General features: G+C 39.8%; 5 protein-coding genes across 5 annotated transcripts; 3 read left to right on the forward strand and 2 right to left on the reverse strand.

The window, feature by feature from the left end:
• The first annotated feature begins 10,036 nt into the window (after positions 1-10,036).
• RpL39 (ribosomal protein L39) lies at positions 10,037-11,103 on the forward strand. Its single transcript, XM_090170133.1, has 3 exons — positions 10,037-10,139; positions 10,292-10,395; positions 10,903-11,103. Exons 1-3 carry the CDS (start codon positions 10,137-10,139, stop codon positions 10,949-10,951), a joined length of 156 nt encoding a protein of 51 aa, XP_090026259.1. The 5' UTR covers positions 10,037-10,136; the 3' UTR covers positions 10,952-11,103.
• Positions 11,104-11,357: 254 nt separating this feature from the next.
• On the forward strand, positions 11,358-12,320 carry LOC149951852 (multiple coagulation factor deficiency protein 2 homolog). The gene is made up of 4 exons (XM_090168302.1): positions 11,358-11,580; positions 11,637-11,723; positions 11,790-11,974; positions 12,038-12,320. The coding sequence occupies exons 1-4, from the start codon at positions 11,420-11,422 to the stop codon at positions 12,160-12,162; spliced, it is 558 nt and encodes a 185-aa protein (XP_090024428.1). The 5' UTR covers positions 11,358-11,419; the 3' UTR covers positions 12,163-12,320.
• LOC149951853 (dynein regulatory complex protein 8) lies at positions 12,203-13,197 on the reverse strand. Its single transcript, XM_090168303.1, has 4 exons — positions 12,932-13,197; positions 12,784-12,856; positions 12,636-12,715; positions 12,203-12,579 (listed from the first exon to the last, which is right to left on the reverse strand). Exons 1-4 carry the CDS (start codon positions 13,024-13,026, stop codon positions 12,354-12,356), a joined length of 474 nt encoding a protein of 157 aa, XP_090024429.1. The 5' UTR covers positions 13,027-13,197; the 3' UTR covers positions 12,203-12,353.
• Bcat (Branched chain amino acid transaminase) lies at positions 13,195-16,286 on the forward strand. The gene is made up of 9 exons (XM_090168300.1): positions 13,195-13,323; positions 13,506-13,565; positions 13,625-13,942; positions 14,003-14,122; positions 14,219-14,379; positions 14,437-14,665; positions 14,731-14,799; positions 15,557-15,703; positions 15,768-16,286. Exons 1-9 carry the CDS (start codon positions 13,228-13,230, stop codon positions 15,804-15,806), a joined length of 1,239 nt encoding a protein of 412 aa, XP_090024426.1. The 5' UTR covers positions 13,195-13,227; the 3' UTR covers positions 15,807-16,286.
• Positions 16,280-17,764, reverse strand: LOC149951855 (uncharacterized). The gene is made up of 2 exons (XM_090168301.1): positions 17,678-17,764; positions 16,280-17,490 (listed from the first exon to the last, which is right to left on the reverse strand). Exon 2 carries the CDS (start codon positions 17,444-17,446, stop codon positions 16,358-16,360), a length of 1,089 nt encoding a protein of 362 aa, XP_090024427.1. The 5' UTR covers positions 17,447-17,490; positions 17,678-17,764; the 3' UTR covers positions 16,280-16,357.
• Between the last annotated feature and the right edge of the window lie 8,252 nt (positions 17,765-26,016).

Consider the following 26,016-nt stretch of genomic DNA (forward strand, 5'->3'; position numbering starts at 1 on the left):
CATGGAGCTTGAAACACTAGGTAAGGTGGCAAGAATAGTATAACTTAAGTACATTAATTATTATGTCCATACTGAATAGTATCACGGTTAATATACAGGTTGTCCAAATTTGATCGGCCCAGTCGTTTTTCTCAAAAAACTATAGTTGTTAGAAATGTGAAATTATCAGGATATACTATCTCGCGGAGGACGCTTTTCTTTTGGAATTTTTAGAAGAATCGATAAATTTTTCACCGCTTTGAATTTGTTTTTTGAACGATAGGTGGTAGACGAAAATTTTCGATCAACAAGTTGTAGAGCGTACTCGAAAACCATTAATGAAATTGGTTTGGTCAAAAACGGACAATTTTTCATTGAAATAATACGTCATTTAAAAAAACCAGTTGGTACTAACCAAAAAGGGTTACTTTTAATTTGAAATGATCGTATGTTTGTTAAGATAAAAAAGGGACTGTTTTTTTAGCCAAATCATTTTAAATAATTTTTAGAGAAAATACAATTTACATAGTTGAATTCCAGATTTCACGCGTCTTATTTGGGGCAAGAATGTTGAAAGAAGTCCATGAAACCGTCTAATTTATGCCAACTGAATTTCCCACGTGTTTTTCATTTTGCACTACTCTGTCGCTTAAAGTGTGGCTCCATTTTAGTATTTAAAGAGACACAGCTTCGTTTTAAAATCATTCTCTGAACGCACTCCAGTAAAATAAAAAGATGCCTCGTTATACCTGTGAACAGCGGTTTAGGATGGTCGAATTATACTACGGAGATTGTCAAAGAAATGCACGTGAATTGAATCGATTATTTCAGATGTTGTATCCTGAAATAAGTATATGTATTTGTACCCCGCTACCAGCGAGCATGAAAATGGGGCTTAAAGCTTGTTTTCCACTAGCGCGCGCAACGACGCGTTTTTCAGCTTTGAACGTTCAAACGTTTTTACGCGCGTAAAGAAAATAACATTATGACTAGCGCTAGTGGAAAACAAGCTTAACTCGTAACTCCCGAGATGGTCCGTGCGTTATTTCAAAATAGGCTTCATCGCGCACGGATTTGTATTGCAGCGGACGGTGGAATTATTGAACCTCATCTAAAATAAGACGCGGGAATTCTGGAATTCTACTATGTAAATTGTATTTTCTCTAAAAAATTATTTAAAATGATTTGGCTTAAAAAATAGTCCTTTTTTCAAATTAGATAGGTTTCTCTTTCTTCTTCATGAGACGTAAACCTTTTTGGGTAGTAACAACTTGTTTGTTTTTCATGACGTATTATTTCAATGAAATATTGTCCGTTTTTGACCAAACCAATTTCATTGAAGGTTTTCGAGTACGCTCTACAACTTGTTGTTTGAAACTTTTCGTTTTCCACCTATCGTTCAAAAAATAAAAACTTCAAAACGGTGAAATATTTTACGATTTTTCTGAAAATTTAAAAAGAAGATGGTCCTCCCCGAGAGAGTCTATCCTGATAATTTCACATTTCTAGCAACTATAGTTTTTATGAAAAACGCCTGGTCCGATTAAATTAAGACAAACTGTATGTGAAATAAAAGAATTAAGTTTACAAAGAACCCGTGAGTTTAAGATAAAAATAATGGATATTTTTAGTTTTAACTCACGGGTTGTTCTTAGTAAACTTAATTCTTTTATTCCTTACATTAATTGCTTTAACAATATTATTAAAACATCTAGCCATCGAAAACGATTTAAATGCATTTTAGAATATTAAATGTAGTTTCATAATAGCCTAAGAAACAAATATAATTCTTGAAGATGGTCTGCTAGTTTATTTATCATAAAGCTGGATAAACGACAACGAAATAGCAAGCAAGTTCATTGAAGTACTGTATTACTTTGGGCTTTCTTCTATTCTTGTGGGCCTAAATGGGTTAGAGTGTGCAATAATTGGTGGTTTTACCGGGGAGTTGGGGTCCGTCTGTTGTAACCCATAAGGGTGGTGGCGCACTGGAAACTGAGCTTCGGCTCAGGCTAATGGAGAGGGTCCGTGCAAACTGGCCACCTTGGCGGATTGGGTAGCCTGCTGTGGGGTGGCGGGCCTCCGTATGAGGGCACGGTGGTCCTGTTTCCCGGCCTTTTGGAAAACACCGGGATCTACGGTGCCAGCTGTGCTGGGTTATGTGGACCACTGTGTTCCCGTGGTTTCCCTTTAGGAGCTCTCTCCAAAGGGTATGACTCTTTATCTACGTAGGTAGGGTGTCGGCTGGAGTTGCTATAGCATCCACTTTTAATCCCACGGCTGTGTGCGAAGTGAGAATTGGTCAACCCATTGCTGCACCTGTTGCTGGGTTGAGTGGTTTGCGTCAAAGGTGCGACCATCATTAGTAGGGTACTACTACCCATGCTGGTTTTGTCACCTGTCCGAGCTTTGGGACGCTGGCGTAGGGCACTATTATGATAGGCCCCAGTGGTATCGCCCCTGTTGCTAGGTACACCGGGCTAGAAATTCTGGCACACTTCTATTTTTGTAGTATCGCCCGACCACTTTTTCTTCTTCATATTATATACCCTGGTTTATAATGAAAATACCTGGAAAATGCTTCATCAGTCAGAACTATGCACCGTAATTTTATGGTTTATTTACTATTGTAAAATAAATTAGTCGCAAAAAAACGTTCATCGACGATGTTGGACATTTTGGTTGGGAAAACGATTTGTATTTCTAATTAGATAAATATTTTTCAAATTACGTTACGCTTTCATTAAAAAAATTTATAAACAATCCAATTCATGGTAAACCAAAAAGGCGCACAACTCAATTTCGGCGCCCCTCTCAAACCGGCGCCCCGGGCGGTTGCCCGGGTTGCCCGGCCCTTGAGCCGCCCCTGAGCATATTAGATGCATGCTCGCAGTTTGCAATTTCCAAAGGTATGAGTTTTAGTATGGAAAAATCCAACGCCATGATTCGCAATGGCTCTTTCCCAACTAATGAGGAGTATGATTTTAAACTTTTCGGGGAAGCGGTGTCTGTTGTTGATAAGTACACTTATTTAGTATTGTAATAACATCTAAAGGGGAGCACTTTCTCAGTGAAATGTGGAGAATAGTTAAGGGCAAGAGTAGTAGGCTACGTTGGGCAATCAGCAATATGGCCTCGTTTTCCTACAATAGATACTCGGTGGGTCGGACGCTGTGGAAGACTGTAGCTGTACCAGCCCTCACGTATGCTAATGAGGTACTTTGCCTTGCAGGGAATACGAATGCGTGTCTAGAGAGGGCTCAGAAAGATGTGGGTAAAATGCTGTTAAATGGTGGCCCTTTCGCCGCCAATGCGGCTATACAAGGGGAAATGGGCTGGTCTTCCATGGCCTTCCGGGAGTGTAGAAGTAAAGTCAAATACCTGGGACCTCTAAAGCTCTTGGACCAAAACCGTCTAGTCAAACAGGTATATGACTTTATCAGAAATAATGGTCACGACACCGATTGGACTAAAAGGGTGGCTCAGTTAGATAGGATATATAGTGTTGGAACTAGTAGGGGCACATGCTCAAACTACAGGGAGTGGTTAAGGTGTACTGAGACTGAAATGAAAGAGGCAGCGGAGGTATTTTGGAGGGGCCAGGTCAAAGCCAAATCCAGTCTAAAAACGTATACGTCTAAAAGCAAACCCCGTGTAGAGAACTGCTATAACAACAGCTATAGCAGTGGGCTCCTTTTCCAAGCTAGGACAGGGTCGCTGCTGACTGGAGAAAGGCAGGCCGAACTCGGCCCTTATAGTCCGGTATGCAAACTATGTGGGGCAGACAAGGAAAATATATGGCATGTGTTGATAGAATGTCCCCAGACAGAAGTAGATGAGGATATTCGCATCTGGAGGGTCACTAATAGAGGAAAACCCCTGGAATCTCTACTCGGTTTAAAGGAGGACCCTTGGGACCATGGTGTAGTCTCCCATATACTGTGCTCCTGGAACAGACTAAAACTAGCTTGGCGAAGGACAAACTTGAGTTGAAATGCTAGTCAGTAACCCCCCTACTCCAGTACAGTGCTATATTTGTGATTTTTTTCAAAGTTTATTTACATGTGTTTTTTATTTTGTTGTTTTAAGTCTCGCTGAGCTCCGCAAGGAGCCGCTCTATTCAAAAAGAGTGTAGTTCAACTACGGCAATAAAAACCTTTAAACCTTTATTTAAGTCACGCGACGCGATTTGCCAGCGAATTTTCGCGCGCGAAGGCTATGTGTGCATACGCCTTTAGAATTAGGGAAAATGTTTTTCCAAAGGAACCCTCTTTTTCTACAACCCTGGCGTCACTGAAAATTATAAACTCTTCCGAGGAGAGGTATTTTTTGGCTTTCCAACTGGTTTTTTGTTAAGAGAGATGAAGTTCTATTCATTGGTACAAAGAATATTTACAACGATGACGAAACAATTTTGTCCGCTGTATATATATACAATTATAAAAAACTAGTCAAAGTGTTTTATTCGTTTTTTTTATTATACCGTACGTGTATTTACTTTTTATTTTACTTTACTCCTATCCGCAAACTTAGAAAGAGTGCAGCATCAAGCTGGGGTGTAATAAGTTCGGCACGAGCTCCCTGATGAAAGTCCTGAAGTCGTCGATATCCAGCCAGAAGGCCGTTTGTGTCGACTTTGAAGAGGGCTGCGATAGAGAGTGCTGCTTGACGGCGCGGGTGATTCTCTGGCTGCCTTTGCCCTTGAGCGAGTGCACGTGATCTTACAATTCGGATCTCTGAGAATTTCGCGGAAAAGCACCGACCAGAGTTACCTTCTGTCTTACAGGATGTGCGATTACGAGGCAGGCCCCAGCCAATGCTATAGCTGTAGACGATATGAACACTTTGCCAGAAACTGTAGGGCGACGGTGAAGCCAGACATCTATGCTAGATGCGGTAACGATCATTCCTTTGATAAAAACAAAGCGTGTGAGAATCCTAGCTGTGATGCGTTAACTGTAAAAGCGCGCACCACTACATGGATCGGTGATGTCCCAAATTCCAATTCGAGAAATCAGTTCTATCATGAATGTATTCATTTTAACCATGTGGTCTAGCCTCAGTCGCTAAGATGATTATGTACAAACGCAGAAAAGCACCTCCCATCTTAGCCCCAGATGGTAGAGGCGTACCGAGGGTATATGGCGCCCCCTATATAAAAAGAAATGATAAATAGCTTTGATATTTTAAAGATAGGAGTGTTTTGGGGCCCCTACATGAAAGACAGCTTGGCGCCCGCTTCCAAATGTACCCCCTGAACCCGGGTCGGTACGTCTCTGCCAGATGGTAGAAAGGGTAATGATATACTCGTAGTTAGATATTCATAGTTGAAATGAATACATTCATTTCAGTACTGACTAAAAATATAATTTTCAATCAAGTCATTCTTAATTTCAAAAAAAGTATGTAGATTTAAAGTCGAATATCGCAAAAACAATCACTAAAATGGGGAAATGACGAACTTGTGGGCGCCCGATCTCCAAAATTCATAACGGGCTAGCGAGAGCATGATATTTCCTCAACGGCCGACGCCTTGCTCCTTCAATCAGATGTAAATGCTCTCGACCTTTGGGTCTGCTCTAACGGTATGAGCTTTAATTCGGCAAAATCATCAGTCCTGCGCTGCGGGAGTAATATCGTCTTGGTGGCCGAATTATTGAGTCCAAGCATATCATTCGTGATTTAGGGGTAATGCTCTCGGGTCGCATGTTGGGAGACACTCACTGCAGAGCTGCTTCTGCCCGGGGAATGAGAGCCCTGTACCTATTAAAGCGCTCTTTTTCTTTTTTCAGTGCCAAATCTTTTAAGATATTATATAGTACCTACGTCCGTCCCCACCTTGATTACTGCTCAAGTATTTGGTCCCCTCCCTCAGTCCCTCACCTATAGTTAAAGATGTTGAAAGACTCGAGCGGGTACAGCGGAAAGCTACAAAACTTGTCTCGGGTTTACGTACCCTCCCCTACACTGATCGACTTAAACGCATGGGCCTCTGGTCCCTCTCTGAACGTCGACTTCGCACTGACTTAATCGAGACCTTTAAAATAGTTCATGGCCTATACGATGTGGAAGCCGACCAATTTTTTACGATTAAGTTGACTGGCCGTAAAGCTCCAACTCTGTCTAACCAAAAGGGTCTTTTTCTCGCAACGTGTGATTAATAACTGGAACGAGCTTCCCTCTATTGTAAAAGCTAAATCCTCGGTATGTGCCTTTAAATCCCGTCTGGACAAGTTTCGTGGCTGGACTTTTTAGTCTACTCCGTCCTTTTTATAATACTTCTGTATATATTTTTTTTTGGTTACCTCCATGCACTCTTTGTAAATTCCCCTGAGTGTCACTTTTCAATTAATTAACTTTCCATAGTGTGTGTGTAAATTCTCCCTTAAGTCTCCCTATTTTTATTTTTGTTTGTATCACTACTTTAATAATAATAATAATCAGCTAGGCTAATACCCAAGGCACCACCCTAGGCCTAAGTCATCGAGCGACTTTTGAAGCCATTAATTCAGGTGGCCGGGTTACAATGCGTAGGAGGGTGGTGGCAAGTCCTGCATGCCACGCGAGCCAACAGCTCCCTACACTCACTATTACTATAGACTACCTGTTGTACGTTACTAAGTGCGTACTCAGGAGCCCAATAAGTGTATCCCACTTTCTAAATCCTGAAGTAAAGTATATTATTACTAATTAAGATATCTCTGGCTCTTCCAAGCCTAATTCTTGGAGAGTTATGTGGAGTACTTCATGCCCTGGCTCTCGGACATATTACTTTTTAGCGATTTCCTTGAAGATGTTTTATTTCAGTGCTTATTGTCCTCCCCAGATAAACTATGCCTCGGAAGTGTGGTGTCCCCCATTATTGGGCGACCAAAACCAACTAACTAAAGCTCACAGTAGGTTCACAAAGTTGACAAAAGGACCTGAAAACCCGCGCCAGGAACCGTCATAGGGGTTGCCGAAAATGCAACGATAGATCGGGAGCAATACCAGTTGTGACACCTGACCTCGCGCTGTCACGAATAAGCGATTGTATATTTGGGGTGGGCGTCACAATGAGATCTCGAACCACTTGAAAAACTTGCTCGGGCCGCTTCTGTTGAAAACTTACAACCATCTCAAAGGGACTCTAAACTAATCATTGACCACCACTTACACGGCACGCAATAAACGATAATCTACACTTGTAGATACAAGTACATTCTTTAATTTTGATGTACTTCACAAAACAGCGCAATAATTATTAAACCCCGTGCTAAAACTAGTTTCCGACAATGGCACTTTGCCTACCGCACAATATCTATCGCTTTGGAATTCGTTACCATAGGGAGGGTTTGAATGGAAACTAGGTGGAAGTGGTGGTCCGTCCCGGGTGCCAGGGTAGCTAGGGGTGCCATTTGCCTGTCAAAAAGTTCGATAGGGTGGCGGGCCATAGCTAGGCAGGGGTGGGCGAGGAGGCCGCCCCGCCGACGAAACATTTCCGCCTCGGGGTTCCAGACATCTTACGCCGCCACTTCCAGGTGGTCAGTACGCCGTTGTGTACGAAGTTATTTACACCCGGAACAATAATTCGTGCTTCAGCTCTTAAATCTCCGCCTCCTAAATTGTATTTTCTCTCATTGTACTCTAAAATTATCTTATATGTTTATTCAACTATTTTATTTTTCCTTTTTTTTAAACTTTTCTTTAATGTCATCAAAAATAAATAGACATAAACAGAAAGTCTCGCATTTGTTTGTTTTTTAAATAGAGCTAATACCCAAGGCACCACCTTCGACCACATAAGCAATGCTGCTTGTGCGTGATCAAGTAACAGGTGGCCGGGTTACAATGCATAGGAGGGTGGTGGCAAGCCCTTCATGCCACGCGAGCCAACAGCTCCCTACCCTAACTATTACCGTTAACCTAAGCAAGTTTTTATGGGAAGGGGAAACCGAAGATCTCGGTGGAAAACCCCTTTAACCAGTGGGGAGAGAACTTACAAACTCTACGCAGGAGTGGTTCCGGATTTTCACCCAGAGCCACTAGCACTTTGGAGGCAAAGTTCGCGCCATGTAATCTGAGAAACTACTTTAACCCCTTTAGGCGGTGCCGACCCCTTCGCGGACCGTTACAAATTTAGGGCATTGTACGAGGTACATGCGAAAACTGGTTTTAAAAACGTCGCTCTCCGCGAAATAGCTAGCAGCGAAGTTCGTAGTCTCCGCGCGCACGTGTGTACCAAAATCAAAACTTAATGTTTTAATTTTGTGTTATAATTATGGAAAATTCTCGGAGAGTTATGGATGTTATTATTAAGAATTATGCTGAAGACGTAAACCTATTTATTTCATCCCATTTACTTAAAGGAATTATAAATCCGAATATTTCAGTGTTCGTTTCTTTCTCTTCCACAGATTTTGGATATTCAGTTACTAAGCCTAGGTCTACCTTATCTAAGTCTTCTAACGCTTTGCTTTTTTAAAAAATATCTCCATTGTTCTCAATTTCAATGAGTTCATTTTGGATTCCAGTCGTATGCAACTCTTTTATGTAAAAATTACATTGACTTGCCTGGTTTTTAGCATTTTTAGGCATTAATTCCACTTGAGCTGGGGTTTTTTTTTCGAGCCATCTAGAACTGAAAACTAAGCGGACCATCGAAAGATCTTATAGGAAATCCCGCCAGGGTGTTTAGCATCGCGAAACACTACTTTTAAAATTTCCGACCAAAATGTCCAAATGCTTTAGAGGCGATCTGATTGGGTGGCACTCAAAGGGTGGGAAGCATTGGTGGTTTGCACCTTAGAGCTCATGGAAACCAAAGGGAAAGGTACAGAATACCGCAAATGCGAGACTTTCTGTTTATATCTATTTATTTTTGATGTCATTGTATAATCCTCACTAACCTCACTGTAGGGTTGCAATAAAATGAGGCCCGCGGATCATCTCAACCATGGACTGTAAATTTTAGAGGACGAGTAAAGCGTAGCCTTCCCCTGTAGAATTTTGGTTTCCCCGAGCATCAATCACTTCGAACTAGAGAGAGAGAGTCCGTGAAGGTCATCTGTAACACGCATAGAGATAGACCCCCCCCCCCACATGTTATCTGGAAATCTGGCCGACCGAAAGACACGCGCTTTAGTTTTTTTTATGACCTTGAGCGTCTCCCGTCAGCCTGATCGGTGAACGGGGCGTAAAATACCTCTGGAATACCGGTCCTCTAAAATTTACAGTCCGTGTCTCAACATAGTCATTCTCCCAAAGTATGAATAAAAACCTTCTTCACCCAGCTTACATGTAAGCATTGTGCTACAAACGTGTATATCACCCTCCTACGCAATAGGCGCTTAAATAAATCATCTTCCCAGAAAATCGCCAAGAAGTAATATTTCCGAGAGGCTAGAGCCAGGACCCGCAAGTTATTGTTTATATAGTGCTTGTGGAAATAATGGAAACTTTCCACCTGTAAACAGAACAGTGAGAACACTGTGTTTTTTCTAAGCCAATTAATATGTCGAAAAAGCTAACTGGCTAAAAGGAAACGTCCTAGGGAACGCTTGTTGCTGCCGTAGAGGTGAAAAATGTCCGTTATTTTAACAAGCACTAAATAAACAGTGACTTTCAGGTCCTGGCTCTTGGAAATATTACTTCTTGGTGATTTCCTGGGAGGATGATTAATTTTATTGAAGCGTCTATTTAACCCGGCCACCTGAATTAAAGGCAATAAAAGTAGCTAGATGACTTGGGCATATGGTTGTGCCTTGGGTATAAGACTAGCTGATTTTTATTATTATTATTATTATTATTATATTTTCTAATGACGTAGTTTTAGAAAGCGATTATTATAAGTAATTTGCCCCACGCTATTTTTATTGCTAAAACGTATTTTGATAAATTAGTGGTAGGAAGCTTAGGAAGGTGCATATTTCAAACCAATAACGTTGACAGTGTTGTAAAATTAATATCTAATGCTTCGACAAAGATCAACAACAATAATTCCAACAAAATTAAAATTTACCGGCAATTTCAGTTGTGCGATATTTTTTTCACAGAATCTGGCTTTATATAGTCTTTGATCTGGCTTTTGTACAGTACTAATGTAATTGGATTTTCAGGACCTGGCAACGCTGTAGAGGATCCATTTTGTGTCGTGTTCCGTATTCGAGAACTTCGATATGGTAGGTGTCTTCGTTTAATAAAATATTTAATTAAATACTAATTATTTTAGTTAGGGAGGAAATTTCTATTATTAAATTAGAATTACTATTTACGATTTTTGCCATTTCTTCTTTTGATGTACCGAATTTGACCCTTGAATTAACTTTTTCAGGCAGCCCACAAAACATTCAAAATCAAGCAGAAGCTTGCAAAGAAATTAAAACAAAATAGGCCAATTCCACAATGGATTCGTATGCGAACAGGAAACTCCATTCGGTAATTATATTATATATTTATTTCTTGGTATGTATAATACTTCTTAATAAGAATTGTAGTTTGTCGGTTTGGTAAGCCTTGTCCCAAAACGTGTGGTTATTGAACTATGACTAGAATCAAAAGGCCCACCCGTTTACTTAAACTTCTTAAAGTGTTTTCCACTAAATTATCTCAACTACTCTGTGTGCCCTTATTTGTGAGTTTTAACATTCTACTGGCCATATCAAAAGAAATGCGTAATGAGAATTGCAAACTACGCTCAATTAATGGCAAGGAACAGCTGAAAGTTGATCAACAAATTTGGAGTTGGTTTCAACATTGCTCTGTGGTAATCTCCGCTTGGAAACGTTATCTTGGGCAGCTTGAAACTTACTGGCTGTTTGGAAATTTTTTATCAAATTTGAGGCTCAATTTTCAAACAGGCTTAACTTATATTATACTTGCTCTGATGCAATAATTAGAATGCTCAATTGACATCTTACCTGAAACTATTGGAAATTATTACAGGTACAACGCTAAGAGGCGTCACTGGAGGAGAACAAAGCTGAAGTTGTAGATGGCTTCAAGACCAGTGTTATCGTACCATTCTGAACATTTTTTGGAAATTCAATTGCTTAAATTTGTGATTTGTGGAATGCTGATGAACTTTGTTCATTTGTTAGGAAATAAATGTTTTTCCATATATATTAAAAGTAATTGAAAATCCAACTGTGTGAGAGTATATTTTGTTCTCCTACTGCTAGTGTAAGATCCAATAATATTGCTTCTTAGTTGATAACTAGACTATCCTTCTAATAGTAGTATCATAGACTAAGGAAGGTGGTCGTATAATACTAACACAAGATGTGGAAGCTTGTATTGATAACAAGAACTCTTAGCTTGGAGAGGGGGGGAGGGGGTTAAAGTTGATGTATTATCTCTGCTTATACTGATTGAAGCAATGATAAATTGTCAAAACGTTCTGGTAAAATAAGCCCAATCATTTGTACTTGACACGTGGATTTCCCTACAACCAATTTTCAATATGGCATTGACAGATCTTATTTGGGCTTTCGTGTTATTATTTGCATTAAAAGTAAGCCCCTGCTACTCTTTTGGAGATCACGGGCATGATCATTATTGGCCTGCTGATGATGATGAAAATACTAATGTATTTCACGATAACAAAGTTATTACAGATTGGGAGTGAGTTAATGCTAAACATGGATCTGTAAAACAAACGATGATGTCTTTTATTTTAGACATTTAAAAGAAGATTTTAAGGATCGTTTCAATTTTGATTTGCATGATGGAATGTCGGAGGAAGAAATGGAATCCTTATATTTCCAGTTAAACCATTTTACCAATATCTACACTAATGAAATTTTTGCTTATTTCCATAAAATATCTTTCAGACTTCATGATTTAGATGGAAATGGAATGTTGGATGGTTTGGAGATCTTAGCAGCTTTGAATCATGTTGGGGGTGAACCCAAGAAAGATACTAAAGCTACTGATGATGAATTAGACGAAGTTATGGGCCCAATTATACAAGGAAGGAAACAGAAAAAATGGAATGCAAAATTTTCCCACGATGCCCGTATGTTTTTACATACTAACATATCCACTTCATTCTATTTGTCATTAATGATTGTTGTTATAGGTATCATTGATGACATTTTAAAAGATGATGATACAGATTACGACGGATTTATTAATTATTTTGAATTTATTTTTGGTAGACGGTCAAAAGCTAATTTAGCCACTGACATTACACAAGGAGTATAGATTCTATAATTTAAAAAAGGTTAAATTGTAATAGGGATTTTGGAAGTGATTCTATGAGTGGGGTTATTAAATTATATAAATTTTATTATGAATGACTTTTTTCTTCTAAATTCAAAAACTTTTGATTTGATAAACAAAATGCAATAAAAAACCCAGCAAAATTAAAATTATTTTACTAATTTAAAATATTGCTAATCTGTGTTAAAAGTAAGCATATCTACAAAGTTTTTATAGTCAATTCGACCGGTATCAGGATCACCAGCAGCGTATAAAGTTTCTTCTATTTCTTCCTTAGTAAAAGGTTCCCCTTCTTCCATCATAACCCTGGTAAATTCCGTTTCTGTTAGAAAACCTTTTTTAGATGGATCTAATACTTTGAAAGCTTCCATGAGTATCGTGGCTGATGCAGGTTTAAACCTTAAATTGTTTTATTTAAATTTTATTTGAATATAAGACTGTGTGAGGTGGCCTACTTATGTTCCATCATAATCTTTGTCATCACTGGCAAAAATTTATCAATGTGAACGTATCCAGGAGTATTATCATCCTCAATCTACAAATTACTTTCAACAAGTGGAAATTATATGTTATAACGTAAAACGACCATCTTAATTTTAATACCTCGGCTAATATATCTTTCAATTCTGATTCACTTGGGCAACAGCTGAGCGCTCTTATTATGCTTCCTACCTCTCTATATTGTTAATAAAATATTTTTATAGTTTTTGAATTGGTCACCATGTTTTTTGACCTCCCTCACGGTCCTCACCTTATATCAACAGTTTTAGTATCATTTTGATCAAAAATGCGGAATGCTTCGTTTATTTGTCTTTGTATGTCTGATTCGAATGTTGTTTTCGCCATTGTTTTGGATTTGGACCAAAGTATTTTCTGTTTGAAAAATCAATAAAATCGCGTGACCAGTCACCATAGTTTATGGAAATGCAGCAGCTGGAATGTTATTCAAATTTACCGCAAAACCATTCCCGTTTCCTATTCGTTGAAAAGAAATGCCAAGGACAAAAAAATTGAAATCGCGCGAGTTTTGCGAGCAAATCAACATCAATGGCGCCATGCAGGATCGTCAATCATTTTGTGAAATCTTTTCCATCAAAATCATTTTTTTATAGTAATTTTTTAAGTGCCAAAGTAACTCCCCAGGTAAATAAATAGACATTTTTATTTTGAAATTTTGAACAGTTTATTTGCTTATAAAAACTGCTTTAAGTTTCCTAAGCCTTTGAAGATTACATAATAGCGTTAGCTTCTATTATTAATCCAAGGCAGGACTAGGTTAGGATACATTCTTTAATTTTTTTTTAAATTATCTTCCATGTTTGTAGCATGTCAAAAAATGGGTCCATCTGGATAGGGGTCTACCAACTGCGGAAAACTCGTTCAAAGTACGGGACCTTCTAAGAACTTTAAATAAAATCATCTCATTTACTATTGTATTTAAAAGTTTTCAGATTTAGAAATCATACGAGCTAGCACCGTTGAAATGACCCCTAAACCCGATCCAAACAATTTGGTATTTGGCCAGAATTTTAGCGATCACATGCTTGAAATTCAGTGGAAATCGAGCCAGGGCTGGAGCCGACCCAGAATATGCCCAATTCACAACTTTCATTTGCATCCATCAGCCAAAGTTTTCCATTACGCGCAAGAATTATTTGAAGGAATGAAAGCCTATCGTGGAGTTGACAACAAAATTCGACTATTTCGCCCTGATCTAAATATGAAGAGGATGTACATGTCTTCTGAACGTCTTCACTTACCTGTAAATAGGTTTATTTGAAGGGTAGATAGTACGGACAATTAATAACATATAATTTTCCAGCTATTTGATTCAAACGAGTTCCTGAAATGCATTAAAAAATTAGTAGAAATTGACCAAGAATGGGTGCCTTATCATACATTCAGCACCATGTACCTGAGACCAACTTTCATAGGAGTTGAAGTATTTATTTCCAATTTTAATTATGGAGTATCATGCATGGTTTGTTTCCCTTTTGCATTTTGCTTTTATTTTATAAATTCTATTGTGTTGTAAAAGTCATCTTTGGGTGTTTCGAGTTCAAATCACTGTATTCTGTATGTCATAACCGGACCTGTTGGTCCCTTTTTTTCTACTGGACTTAAACCAGTTTCTTTGCTCGCTGACCCTAAATTTATCCGTGCGTGGCCTGGTGGCTGTGGTGACAAGAAAATTGGAGCGTAAGTGATGAATAATTATTAACTAATATGAAATGTTTATTTTTTTATCTTGAGTAGAAATTACGCTCCAACAATTGGAGTTCAAAAACATGCTGAAAAAATGAATCTCCAACAAGTTCTTTGGCTCTTTGGAGAAACTCATCAACTTACAGAAGTTGGAACAATGAATCTCTTTGTTTTTTGGATTAATGAAAATGGTGAGAAAGAACTGATAACTCCACCATTGAATGGTATTATCTTACCCGGTGTTACCAGACAGAGTATTTTGGATCTGGCCAGAGAATGGGTATGATGGTGTCTGTTAATAACTTTTAGGAAAAATTAATTTCATTAACAAAACAATCCCTCTAGAATGAATTCAAAGTGTCGGAAAAGATTATAACTATGAAGGATGTAATTAAAGCTTTGAAAGAAAATAGAGTAAGTTGCTTTTAATATATATTGATCTGTGCGAAACCAACAGAATTATAATTTTTGGGGTGACTATTCATTGTTAATAAATAATTATCAATTTCAAAGTGTTTAAACTGTATTTGGCCGAGTGAAGCTCAGTCTATTACTAGACTCGAAATTGTTTTATTGACATATGAATAAATAGTTTTTTTGCTAAATTTGTCCACAAATCTTGAAATTTTAAAATGAGGAACCACACTTCTACTGGAATTTTTTTCTAGTTTTAGGACATTAAGGAAAAAATTAAACCATGTCCCCATGATATGAGCACGAGACTAATTTTCAAGACATTTAAAAAAAAGTCTAATGAATAAATAAAGCCCGCAAGCGAATTTTGAGCGTGCACGCATGCGTCGTTTCAAAAATGAAGTTCTCAAACGAGAAAGCAAAGCGTATGAAACTAGGATTTTTATAATTTCGCGTTGCGCCGCTCGCTTTGAGTCATGCGTGCAGCCGCCTTAAGTAACTGCTGTACATCTTTCTTCTATACCATAATAATGAAAACTGATCCATTCTTATATTTTTAAATCAGATTTAGTTGAAGGTTTAGAATTTAAGGTGTCTTGATGATTAAGAAGTATTTACAGTTATGAAGTTAAATCATATTTTCTAAATGTATTTTTGGTCTATTATTTTTTTCTTAGACACTAATGGTCTATTCTTATACTAGCCTGGCCTTATAGTCGCATACTTGTACATACGAATTAAATATTTTTCATTTTAGCTTCTTGAAATCTTTGGAGCTGGCACCGCTTGCGTTGTTTGCCCTGTTGGCAACATACATTACTTGGGACAAGATTTAAAAATTCCAACGATGGAGCACAAGGACCCGTTAACTGCGAGAATGCTGAAAACAGTGACTGATATACAAGTAAAATTGTTTCTTAAACCACAATATTTATGAACTAATCTAAAATTGAGTTTCTTTTTTAAAGTTTGGCCGTGCAAGTCACAAATGGGGTGAAGATATCTAACTTTACTCATTTTTTACAATGAAATACAAAATGTTAACACACCTAAAACTATTTTTCCATGGTTGTTATAAATTATATATATTTACATATAAGGGGCCAAGAACAAAGGTTATATACAATATCATTTTTATTTTTATTACAGTTTTATGTGTATAAATGCCAAATTTAACGTTACTTAGTTTAGTTTTGTTACCCATAAGTACAATTCTCACTATTTTGGCACCTCTGCCACTTGGCTCTCTAAAAATTAGCGAAAAGTTGTGATGCAAAGCCAAATAAGTGCCTTAATAATCCATTATGAAGCTAAAATAAAGAATATATTTTTACTACTATTATTTGGGAAATGCTTTGGGCTATTGTTTTTATATGGGTACTTTGTTATATCTGGGTGACAGATAAATTGTTTTTGAATCTCTTTACCCTAATGTTATTGTTTGTATATGGAAAGAATCTGCGAACATTTCAAACAAATTTTATTTTTGTAGTTTTACGCAAATCTCCAATATTTTGTTAAACTTCTTTGTTGAATCATTAATAAAAATGACTTAAAATCAAAAAGCTCTAATTTCATCAATTTTCTCGATAAGAACAAGGTTTTCGAGAATAATGTCCTTGTTGATTGTCTTTTTGCCGAAATAGGTTTTAAATTTAGCCATTTTAGGATCATTTTTTTGTTTGTAGAGCATGACAGTTTTATATAAATTAGGATAGTTAACAGTGTTGCATTGAGCAGCCAGAGGATGATCCATAAGTCTAGCGTAAGGTGCCATATCTCCAAGCTCTGTTGTTAGATTTTGTTTTAACTTCAAAACACTCTCTCCCTCTTTTTTGATTTTGCTGATCCTAGACACTTTCAAGCAGCTCATTTGTCGGGCAAAATTGCAACTCATATCAAAAGCTTTTAGACCAGCCCACTGGTATATTCCTTTCACTTCTTTCATAAACTCCTTAGTTAATGGCTCATCTATAGCTTGAACTTTGAAAAATGGAAAAGGCCCTTCAAAATTATGAACCATTTTGGCTAATTCACCTCCTAACCCTGGATACCAGCGATAAAACTGAGCAATGCTAAAGTACTGTTTCATCATTGGTGATTCCATATAATTTATCCAATCAGGGTGGATAAATTTAAATTGTACACCCGCTTTATTTCCAATAGCGTGTATTCTACTACAAATCCATTGCTCAAAATGTTTCTCTTCTTTGACATAACTTTTCTTTTTCAAATCCATTTGTGGGTTCTTAGGGAATGTGGCGAGGAAAATGAAAACATCAATTAATCTTCCATAGTTTTCCACACATGTCTCATAAACTACATTGTTTTGATACATGGTTCTGCGTGATTCCTTCTTTTTTGGTGGTTTTAGATTTAGCTTTTTAGCCGCTTCGTTGGCAGTTGCTGATTTTATTTGACTCTTAAGTGCCATGTACACAAGATCCCTAATTGGCTCGTATTCTATCATACGTCCCAAGACAATGTGCCAGTTGACCAGGGGAACATCTACCTCTTCAATACTAGTCATCCTTTCTAGGCAATTTTTAAGAAATACAGCAAATTCTGGCCCTTGCTCCTTTGCATTTTCTTTAGACGGTAAATAAATTGTAGGGGCTGGTTCAATCTTGGATTTGGCAACAAGCATGTCTGATGCTGTGACAGTTGGAACGAAAGTGGTTGGAACATCTTCTGGTAAAGAAAGTTCTAAAAGTTGAGCTGAGCCAAGGCCACAACCATTGGGTAATGTTAGCGGGGGAAAGTTTATTATATCTGCTATATCAAGGCTGACTGAATCAAATGGCATTGTCTTTTCTAATTAATGAATGACTTGCAACTTAATGATGCTATAAAAAAATATCGTCAATCTTAAACAAACCTCAGACCAGCAAATAATGGAAATCATCGAGTTGAGAACTTGAGATTCTCCTGAGCTTTCAGCTGTAGGCAGCGTTGCCAGTTCTTGATTTCAAAAATAAATTATCGTACGCTTGAAAAATATCTATAAATTTCAATTTTGTGTGAAATAGCAAAGATAATATAACCAGAGCAGTGCTTCCACTTCCAAAAGATCATTTTACCCAGACATAAGCTGAAAAATACCCACTTTTACCCTTTCCAAATTTGAAAAATACCCTTCACAAATATAGTTTAATTATCACAGTTTTTTCTTTAATTTTTACAAAGAAAAAGACACTAATATTAATGATAGGTATGCAATTCGCTTATTAAGGGACGAAAACAATATTTTTGTCTGCTCCAATCGGTAAAGCTGACAACCGAGAAATAACCTAAAAAGGCCTCGACATAAGCAAAACCAGTTTTCCACTTACGGCCAACTTAGTTACACTTTGTCAAAAAAGGAAATTATATTTCATGGTAGATATTTTCAAAATTTTTAAATACCCTTAAATTTCCCGTGAAATGTTCAAAATACCCTCATTTTACCCATTACCCTCAATCTTGAAAAAAAATCCCTCTCGAGGTCAATTTTACGCGAAAAAGGGTAAAATACCCTCAAAGTGGAAGCACTGAACCAGAGATCCTGGCAGTTATAGAGATGCGAAACTCCGCCGAAAACCTGACAAAAAAAATGCAAGCATCAGCGCCGCCCTTCGGCCGGAAGGAAGCGCCCGTTTCAAGCCGAGAGACGCAAAAATTGTAAACGCGTTTTATTTTCGAAATAAAGTTTTAAAATGCCTGGAACCTATTGTTTTTGTAATTCTTGTAAAGAAAAACAGCGCATTTCTTTATTTAAGTTTCCAAAAGAAAAAGAACGGTGGGATATAACATAAGTTATTTTAATTAGAGTTATATTTTAATCTTTGTTTTTCAAAATACAGTTCAAAACAATGGCTAGAAAATGTAGGAAGACGCGATCTTTTTGAAAAAGATACCAATAACAAGGCCCAGAAACGTTTAGATCGCAAGTTACTTAAAGTTAATCACTAAATATTAACAAACTTTAAAATATTAGCGTAAATCCTTGATTTAGTCCTAATTTCTCAAAAATCCTGTTTCTTATTTCTTTATTGTGGTTAAACAAGGCCTAAAATATTTTAAAATGATAAACAGTTAAAATATGAACTTTATTTCAAATAAATTTTAAATATATACTAATGTATAAAAAATACTTAAACTAATAAATTATAGTTCAATTCCAGTTTCAACTTGGTTTCTTCAATCCTAGGATCTCTGCGATTACTCCCCACGTACAGGCGTCGCTGCGATCGGCAAAAATTTGAAAAAAAACTGGTTTGCTTAGGGTATAGGGAGTTTCGCATCTCTATAACTGCCAGGATCTCTGATATAACTACGTACCCTATAGATTCTTTTACGCGCGTATTTCATGGGTGTCGCCATTACCGTGCTACACGCGAGAGAACGGGTTTTGGGGGAAAGAACTTTCCATGGTAGAGCTACGTGCAGTAAGTCTATGGCAGCTGCCTGTGGAGCAAATCGTGGGAGGGTCCTTGATGGGGGGAAAGACGCGCGTAAAAGAGTGTATATTCGAAATCTCGGCGTTTCTCGATAGCCCGTTTTCTCGTGAGGCTTTTACTGAGTTCGCGCCGGAAGTCAAAAAAATTGGGCTCCATAGCAGGGTGAGAAATAAGGAATTTCAATAGATAACCCAAGATTATATTACTCGCCTTTAGTTTTCTTTCGTTTAAAAACATTTTTAAAGCTACAGGCATGATCCATTATTGTTTTAAAACAATATAACGCAAAAATATCTGGTATCTTGAAAATCGCAAGTCAAAAAACACGGCGCAATTTTCACTAAAACTTTAAGTTTTAACTAGGTGTCGGTAGCCCTTAGAAATCTCATAGGTAACTAGAATGCTGCCGTGTAACTGGCAAATGGGCCAAACGCCGTGGCAAACGATAGCCAGATCTCAGCCAATCAGAGCTCAAAGAGTGGTTCTGCCAAGAATTTAATGTCACCAGAGATAATGACGTCACCTATCTCCCGCTATAGTAGCGGATCCAAGGAGGATTATAATCCTCCTTGGCGGAACCACTCTACGGCCTCTCATTGGCTGAAGGTTCAAGGCGAACTGGCGTCAAGCTCGGCCGTAGGCGGCAGCATTCTAGTTACCTATGAGATTTCTATGCGGTAGCCCTGCCAGCTCCATGGAGGCCATTTCTTCCGACTTCCGCCGGGAACTCAGTAAGAGCCTGCGTTAACGTGAAAGTGCTTGATTTCCAATCTAGGGTACGTAGTTATATTATCTTTGGAAATAGTGACGTTAAATTTGTGAAATCAAACTTTTTAATAACACTTAAACTTCGATGGATTAAAAAGTTGTGATAAAAAGTCAAATTTCAGCCAATTTAAAAGTTATCGTACATTATTGTACGCGTGAGAGCTGAATTATCAAAAAATGCGTACTATATTATTAATAGTCAAGGTTACTAGAGATTTTCACTAAAACTAGCTGAAGGACCGCCCTACGGGCGGAAAATACCATGTTTCCAAACCCCCCAGTAAGTCACCCCTCGCCCTTTCCCCCATGCCAGAATTACCGGGGTACCCTTTTTCCCTCGCAAAAATAACTTAAAAACTCGGCTTCTCTCTCGAAATAACTTAAAAACTCGGCTTCTCTCTCGAAATAACGTAAAAACTCGGCTTCTCTCTCGAAATAACGTAAAAACTCGCCTTTCTCTCTCTTCCAAACCCCCCAGTAAGGCACCCCTCCCCCTTTTCCCCATGCCAGAATTACCGTGGTACGTTTTACAAACAAAAATTACTCAAAAACTCGCCTTTCTCTCTCTTCCAAACCCATAGAAATCTAATAGGTAACTAGAATGCTGCAGTGTAACTGGCAAATGGACCAAACGCCGTGGCAGACGATAGCCAGATCTCAGCCATTCAGAACTCAAAGAGTGGTTCTGCCAAGAATTTAATGTCACCAGAGGGAATGACGTCACCTAGCTCCCGCGATAGTAGCGGAATCAAGGAGGATTATTATCCTCCTTGGGCGGAACCACTCCACGGCCTCTCATTGGCTGAAGGTTCAAAACGAACTGGCGACAAGCGCGGCCGTAGGCGGCAGCATTCTAGTTACCTATGAGATTTCTATGTCCAAACCCCCCCAGTAAGGCACCCCTCCCCCTTTTCCCTATGCCAGAATTACCGTATTACCTTTTCCCCACAAAAATTACTCAAAAACTCGACTTTATCTCTCGTCACAAAACCCCCTGTACCTCTGTAAACTCCCTGTATCCAATGGTAGATTTGCTCCCCCCTCATGACGAACAGAAACAAATACGCTCGTCCCTTAAAATTTGAAGAGACCGAGAGACAGCCTAGCCTCGCAAAACGGCAGAAAGGCCGGGGGTGTCGAAAAGCTTGCTGCAATCCCCTCCCAGCTTTGACAATTGACTATGTTACCTACTGCTGCCCCGACTGAGTATAAAGACTCTGAGAGACAGAGACACTCCCGGCCTGACCGCCTCGCAAAACGGCGGAAAGGCCGGGAGTGTCAAAAAACTTGCCGCATTCCACCTCCCAGGTTTGACAATATTACCTACTGCTGCTTCGACTTAGTATAAAGACTCTGAGAGACAGAGACACTCCCGGCCTGACCGCCTCGCAAAACGGCGGAAAGGCCGGGGGTGTCGAAAAGCTTGCTGCAATCCCCTCCCAGCTTTGACAATTGACTATGTTACCTACTGCTGCCCCGACTGAGTATAAAGACTCTGAGAGACAGAGACACTCCCGGCCTGACCGCCTCGCAAAACGGCGGAAAGGCCGGGAGTGTCAAAAAACTTGCCGCATTCCACCTCCCAGGTTTGACAATATTACCTACTGCTGCTTCGACTTAGTATAAAGACTCTGAGAGACAGAGACACTCCCGGCCTGACCGCCTCGCAAAACGGCGGAAAGGCCGGGGGTGTCGAAAAGCTTGCTGCGTTCCCCTCCCAGCTTTGACAATTGACTATGTTACCTACTGCTGCCCCGACTGAGTATAAAGACTCTGAGAGACAGAGACACTCCCGGCCTGACCGCCTCGCAAAACGGCGGAAAGGCCGGGAGTGTCAAAAAACTTGCCGCATTCCACCTCCCAGGTTTGACAATATTACCTACTGCTGCTTCGACTTAGTATAAAGACTCCGAGAGACCGAGCTAATAGATTTTCTCGACCACAGAATAGCGTGGAGAAAGAGGGGCCACTACCCATACGCGCAGACTTTACTACTCGGCCGGCTAAACAGAGTTTTCGATTACAGAGGCCAGAAAGACGAAGCTCGGACGGCGACGACTTAGTGGTATTTATAATAAAGATGACCCCAGTAACAAAGCGAAAGGCAGTCCCGATTTGCTAAGTGACTAATCCAAAGCCCGAACGTCAGTGGTTCAAGGTCGACTATAATTACTTCAGCGTGGGAAGCGCAGGGTGGCGACGTCGCTATCTCTACCTATAGGCAAGTCGAACCACCACCAGCATAAGTGACATAATTATATAATAACTATGTCACTTTTGCCACCAGTAAAAAAGCGAAAGGCCGTCCCGGTTTCTCTCTGCCCCGTGCCGCCTTTGTCTTCGCCACTCCGCCTTTGGTATCGTTACTGACTTAGCAAAATCACAAAAAAGGCTATAGTTGAGCCACTAACAAAGCGAAAGGCAGCAGCTTCTCTCTCCGTCCCACGCTGGCTTTCTCTTCGCCGCCCCGCCTTTGGCTTCATGACATACTAAGCAAATATTCCAGAAAGCTCGGACGTACGACCGACCTACCAAGCGCTCCTTATAATATAGATATAGATAGATACGGAGAAAACCGCGAAATCCGATCCGAAGCTCCAAAAACATACTCAATGAACTAGTATTAAGGCGATGTCACGTTAGACCCGATTTCTAAAATATACTCAATGACCTAGTATTAAGGCGAAGTGCTAGGTATACCTTCGGTGTGTACCTCCGTGTACCTTCGGCGATGTCACGTTAGAGTCGCGAATGAAAGTCGGGGAAAAATTAGACGAAAGGGTCTTAGAGTTTTATTATGTAGACTAGCTGAGAAGCCCGCCTTACAGGTGGGCCCTCAGCTAGTAGTGTGTTTCGAGGCACCCTTTTCCCCATATTCGAACCACCACAGTAAGGCCGCCTCCCCTTTTTCCCATGTGAGAATTACCGTGGCACCCTTTACCCCATAGTCGAACCACCGCAGTAAGGCCCCCGACCCTTTTTTTCACGCAATAATTTCCGTGGTACCCTTAACCCCATAGTCGAACCTCCCCCCCCCCAGTAAAGCCTCCTCCCCCTTTTTCCCAGGGGATAATTTCCATGGTACTCTTTTACCCATAGTAGAACCACCCCAGTAAGGCCCTTCCTCCCCTTTCCCCATGTTATAATTACCGTGGTACTCACCTCTCCCTTCTTCCCAGGGGATAATTTCCATGGTACTCTTTTCCCCATAGAAGAACCACCCCAGTAAGGCCCTTACTCCCTGTCGTGAACAGCGAAATAAAAGACGCGAACTTTTCCGACATAAAAACCGGTAAACCTTTTTCCTCTTATTTCAAAACAGAACTGGCCGTTAATTTATTTTTACACGCGCAAAATAACACCTTTTTTAACAGCAACCAAAAACTCACTTTCACGCGCGCGTGCGCTATATAAAGATTTGAAAACGAATATAGGTAGATGTACTATACAAAATTACGATGTGTACAACCGAACATTCCGCCCGCCTTGAAATAACGAATTTCAAATGAGATAGTAAAAGTCCGAAAAGTTACATTTGCATACATAAATAACCCTTAGTAAACAGTTTGAATACAATTAAAATCAGTCTAGTGGTAACTGGCATAATTTAACTACGGGTCTTTTCAGTGATTTGTCAGAGGTTCTGACAGTTACGACGCGAACTTGATTGTCTTGTCCTGGATGAAGTTCAGTGATTCTTGCCATTCTCCACTTGGTTGGAGGTAAATCTTCATCTTTGAGCAAGACCAAGTCGCCGACTCGTAGATTCGGTTTTGGTGTAGTCCACTTTGGACGTTGTTGAAGGCGAGAGAGGAATTCATTTCGCCAACGGTTCCAAAAGTGCTGCAGTACTTGTTGGCCCAATTGCCAACGTGACAGGCGGTTGACGTTTTCAGAAGTGAGATCGGGTTCGGGTATTGCGGTGAGCGCATCTCCGATTAGGAAATGTCCAGGTGTCAACGCATTGAAGTCGTTTGGATCCGAGCTTAACGCCGTTAAAGGACGTGAATTTAAGCAAGCTTCGATTTGGCAAAGAAGCGTTTGCATTTCTTCAAAGTTTAGAACCATGGTGCCAAGAACTCGTTTCAGATGATACTTGACGGACTTCACCCCGGCTTCCCAGAGGCCTCCAAAATGTGGCGCTGCAGGCGGGTTGAAGTGCCAATTAATTCCTTCGTCTGCGAGCCATCGTGACACTTGATCGTTGTTGTTTGTAGAGACTACGAATTTGATGAATGTTTTCATCTCTCGATCGGCTCCTGTAAAGTTGGTTCCACAGTCGCTGTAAATGTCGGCGCATTTTCCTCGTCGAGCAACAAAGCGTTTCAATGCTGCCAGAAATGCTTCGGTGGTCATGTCACTGACAAGTTCAAGATGAATTGATCTTGTGGTAAAGCAAGCGAAGACGGCAATGTATCCCTTAAACCTGAGGTGACTTCGTCCCTTCATTAGTTTAAGGGTAAATGGTCCTGCGTAGTCGACTCCACACTTCAAAAATGGCCGAGCAGGATTTACTCTCGCTGGTGGTAAATCGCCCATAAGTTGCTTTACAGTGACTGCCTGCTGTCGTACACATGAAACACATCTTCTGATATGGAAACGTATGGCATCACGAAGACCGACGATCCAATAACGTTTCTGTAAGACAGAAGTTAGTAGTTGAGCACCTCCGTGAAAATGTTTTTCGTGCTCGTGTTGTATTAGAAGTTCTGTTAATTTGCTCTGTCTCGGTAACAGTGCCGGATGCCTTTGTTCGTATGGTAAGTTGGAGTGGCAAAGTCTGCCACCAACTCTTAGAATCCCATCTTGATCGATGTACGGACGCATCGAAAGGATTTTACTTTTCCGTGGTAATTCCTTGTTTTGTTTAAGGCAAGCTATCTCTTCGTTAAAACTGTTGCTTTGGACGACCCGAATCCAATGGGATAGCGCCTTTTCGTTCTCTTCCTTCGATAAAGGTCCAGTAATCCTCAATTCTGTCGCATTTCGCGAATTGAAGACAAAACGTAGAATGTAGGCGGTGATATGAATGAGTTTTTTAAGCGCTGAAAATTTGGAAAGGAGCGTGAAATCCATTTGATGATGTGTTACTAACGAAATAATTCGTCTTTCCTCGGATAAACATTCATTTGGCTCTGAGAGTTCATGTAGTTCTTGCGTTGTTGCGGCGAAAATAAGGCACTGCGGTCCATGCCACCAGAGACCATGATTTCCCAGTTCGCTAGCGGATATTCCTCGAGAAGCGCAATCTGCAGGGTTGCTGTCTCCTGCAATGTGATGCCATTGCGCTCTCGGTAGTTTCTCGTGGATTTCTGACACTCGATTGGCTACGAACGTTTTCCAACGTTGCGGTGGAGCTTTCAACCAAGCTAGGACGATTGTTGAGTCCGACCAGCAATGAACATCAGCTATATCCAATCTCAATGACTCCCTGATCAGTTGAATCAGAGAAGCCAAAAGTAATGCACCAGATAATTCCAGTCTCGGAAGTGTGATTTGTTTGAGCGGAGCGACTCTTGTTTTCGCAGCGATCAGTTGTATTTTGATTTGTCCGTTGTTATTCACCGTCTTCAGGTATACGGCAGCTGCGTACGCTTTCTCCGATGCGTCACAAAATCCATGCAGGCTAATGTCTGTAGCATTAGCTTGCGAAATGCGCCGTTGAACCGTAATGTTTTCAATTTCTGGTAAATCGGTTCGAAACGACCTCCATTTAGCTTCAAGTGGTTGGGGAAGTTGCTCATCCCAATTCAATTTTAGCTGCCACATTTCCTGTAACATCAGTTTCGCTCGAACGGTTACTGGTGCCAACAGTCCCAGAGGATCGAATATCCTTGCTGTATCCGAAAGAATCGTACGTTTAGTGATTGAACTTCTTGACGCTGGAGAAGTAACCATAAACGAGAAATTATCAGCCGAAGGAGTCCAATATAGGCCGAGAGTCTTGACTGATTCGTCGTTCTCGATGCATAGTGGCTTTTGTAAATCCTTCATGTTGGCTGGTAGTGTA

The sequence above is a fragment of the Leiobunum rupestre genome, chromosome 3 (genome assembly GCF_980474605.1).
Source record: "Leiobunum rupestre chromosome 3, qqLeiRupe1.1.hap1, whole genome shotgun sequence".
Lineage (NCBI taxonomy): Eukaryota > Metazoa > Arthropoda > Arachnida > Opiliones > Sclerosomatidae > Leiobunum > Leiobunum rupestre.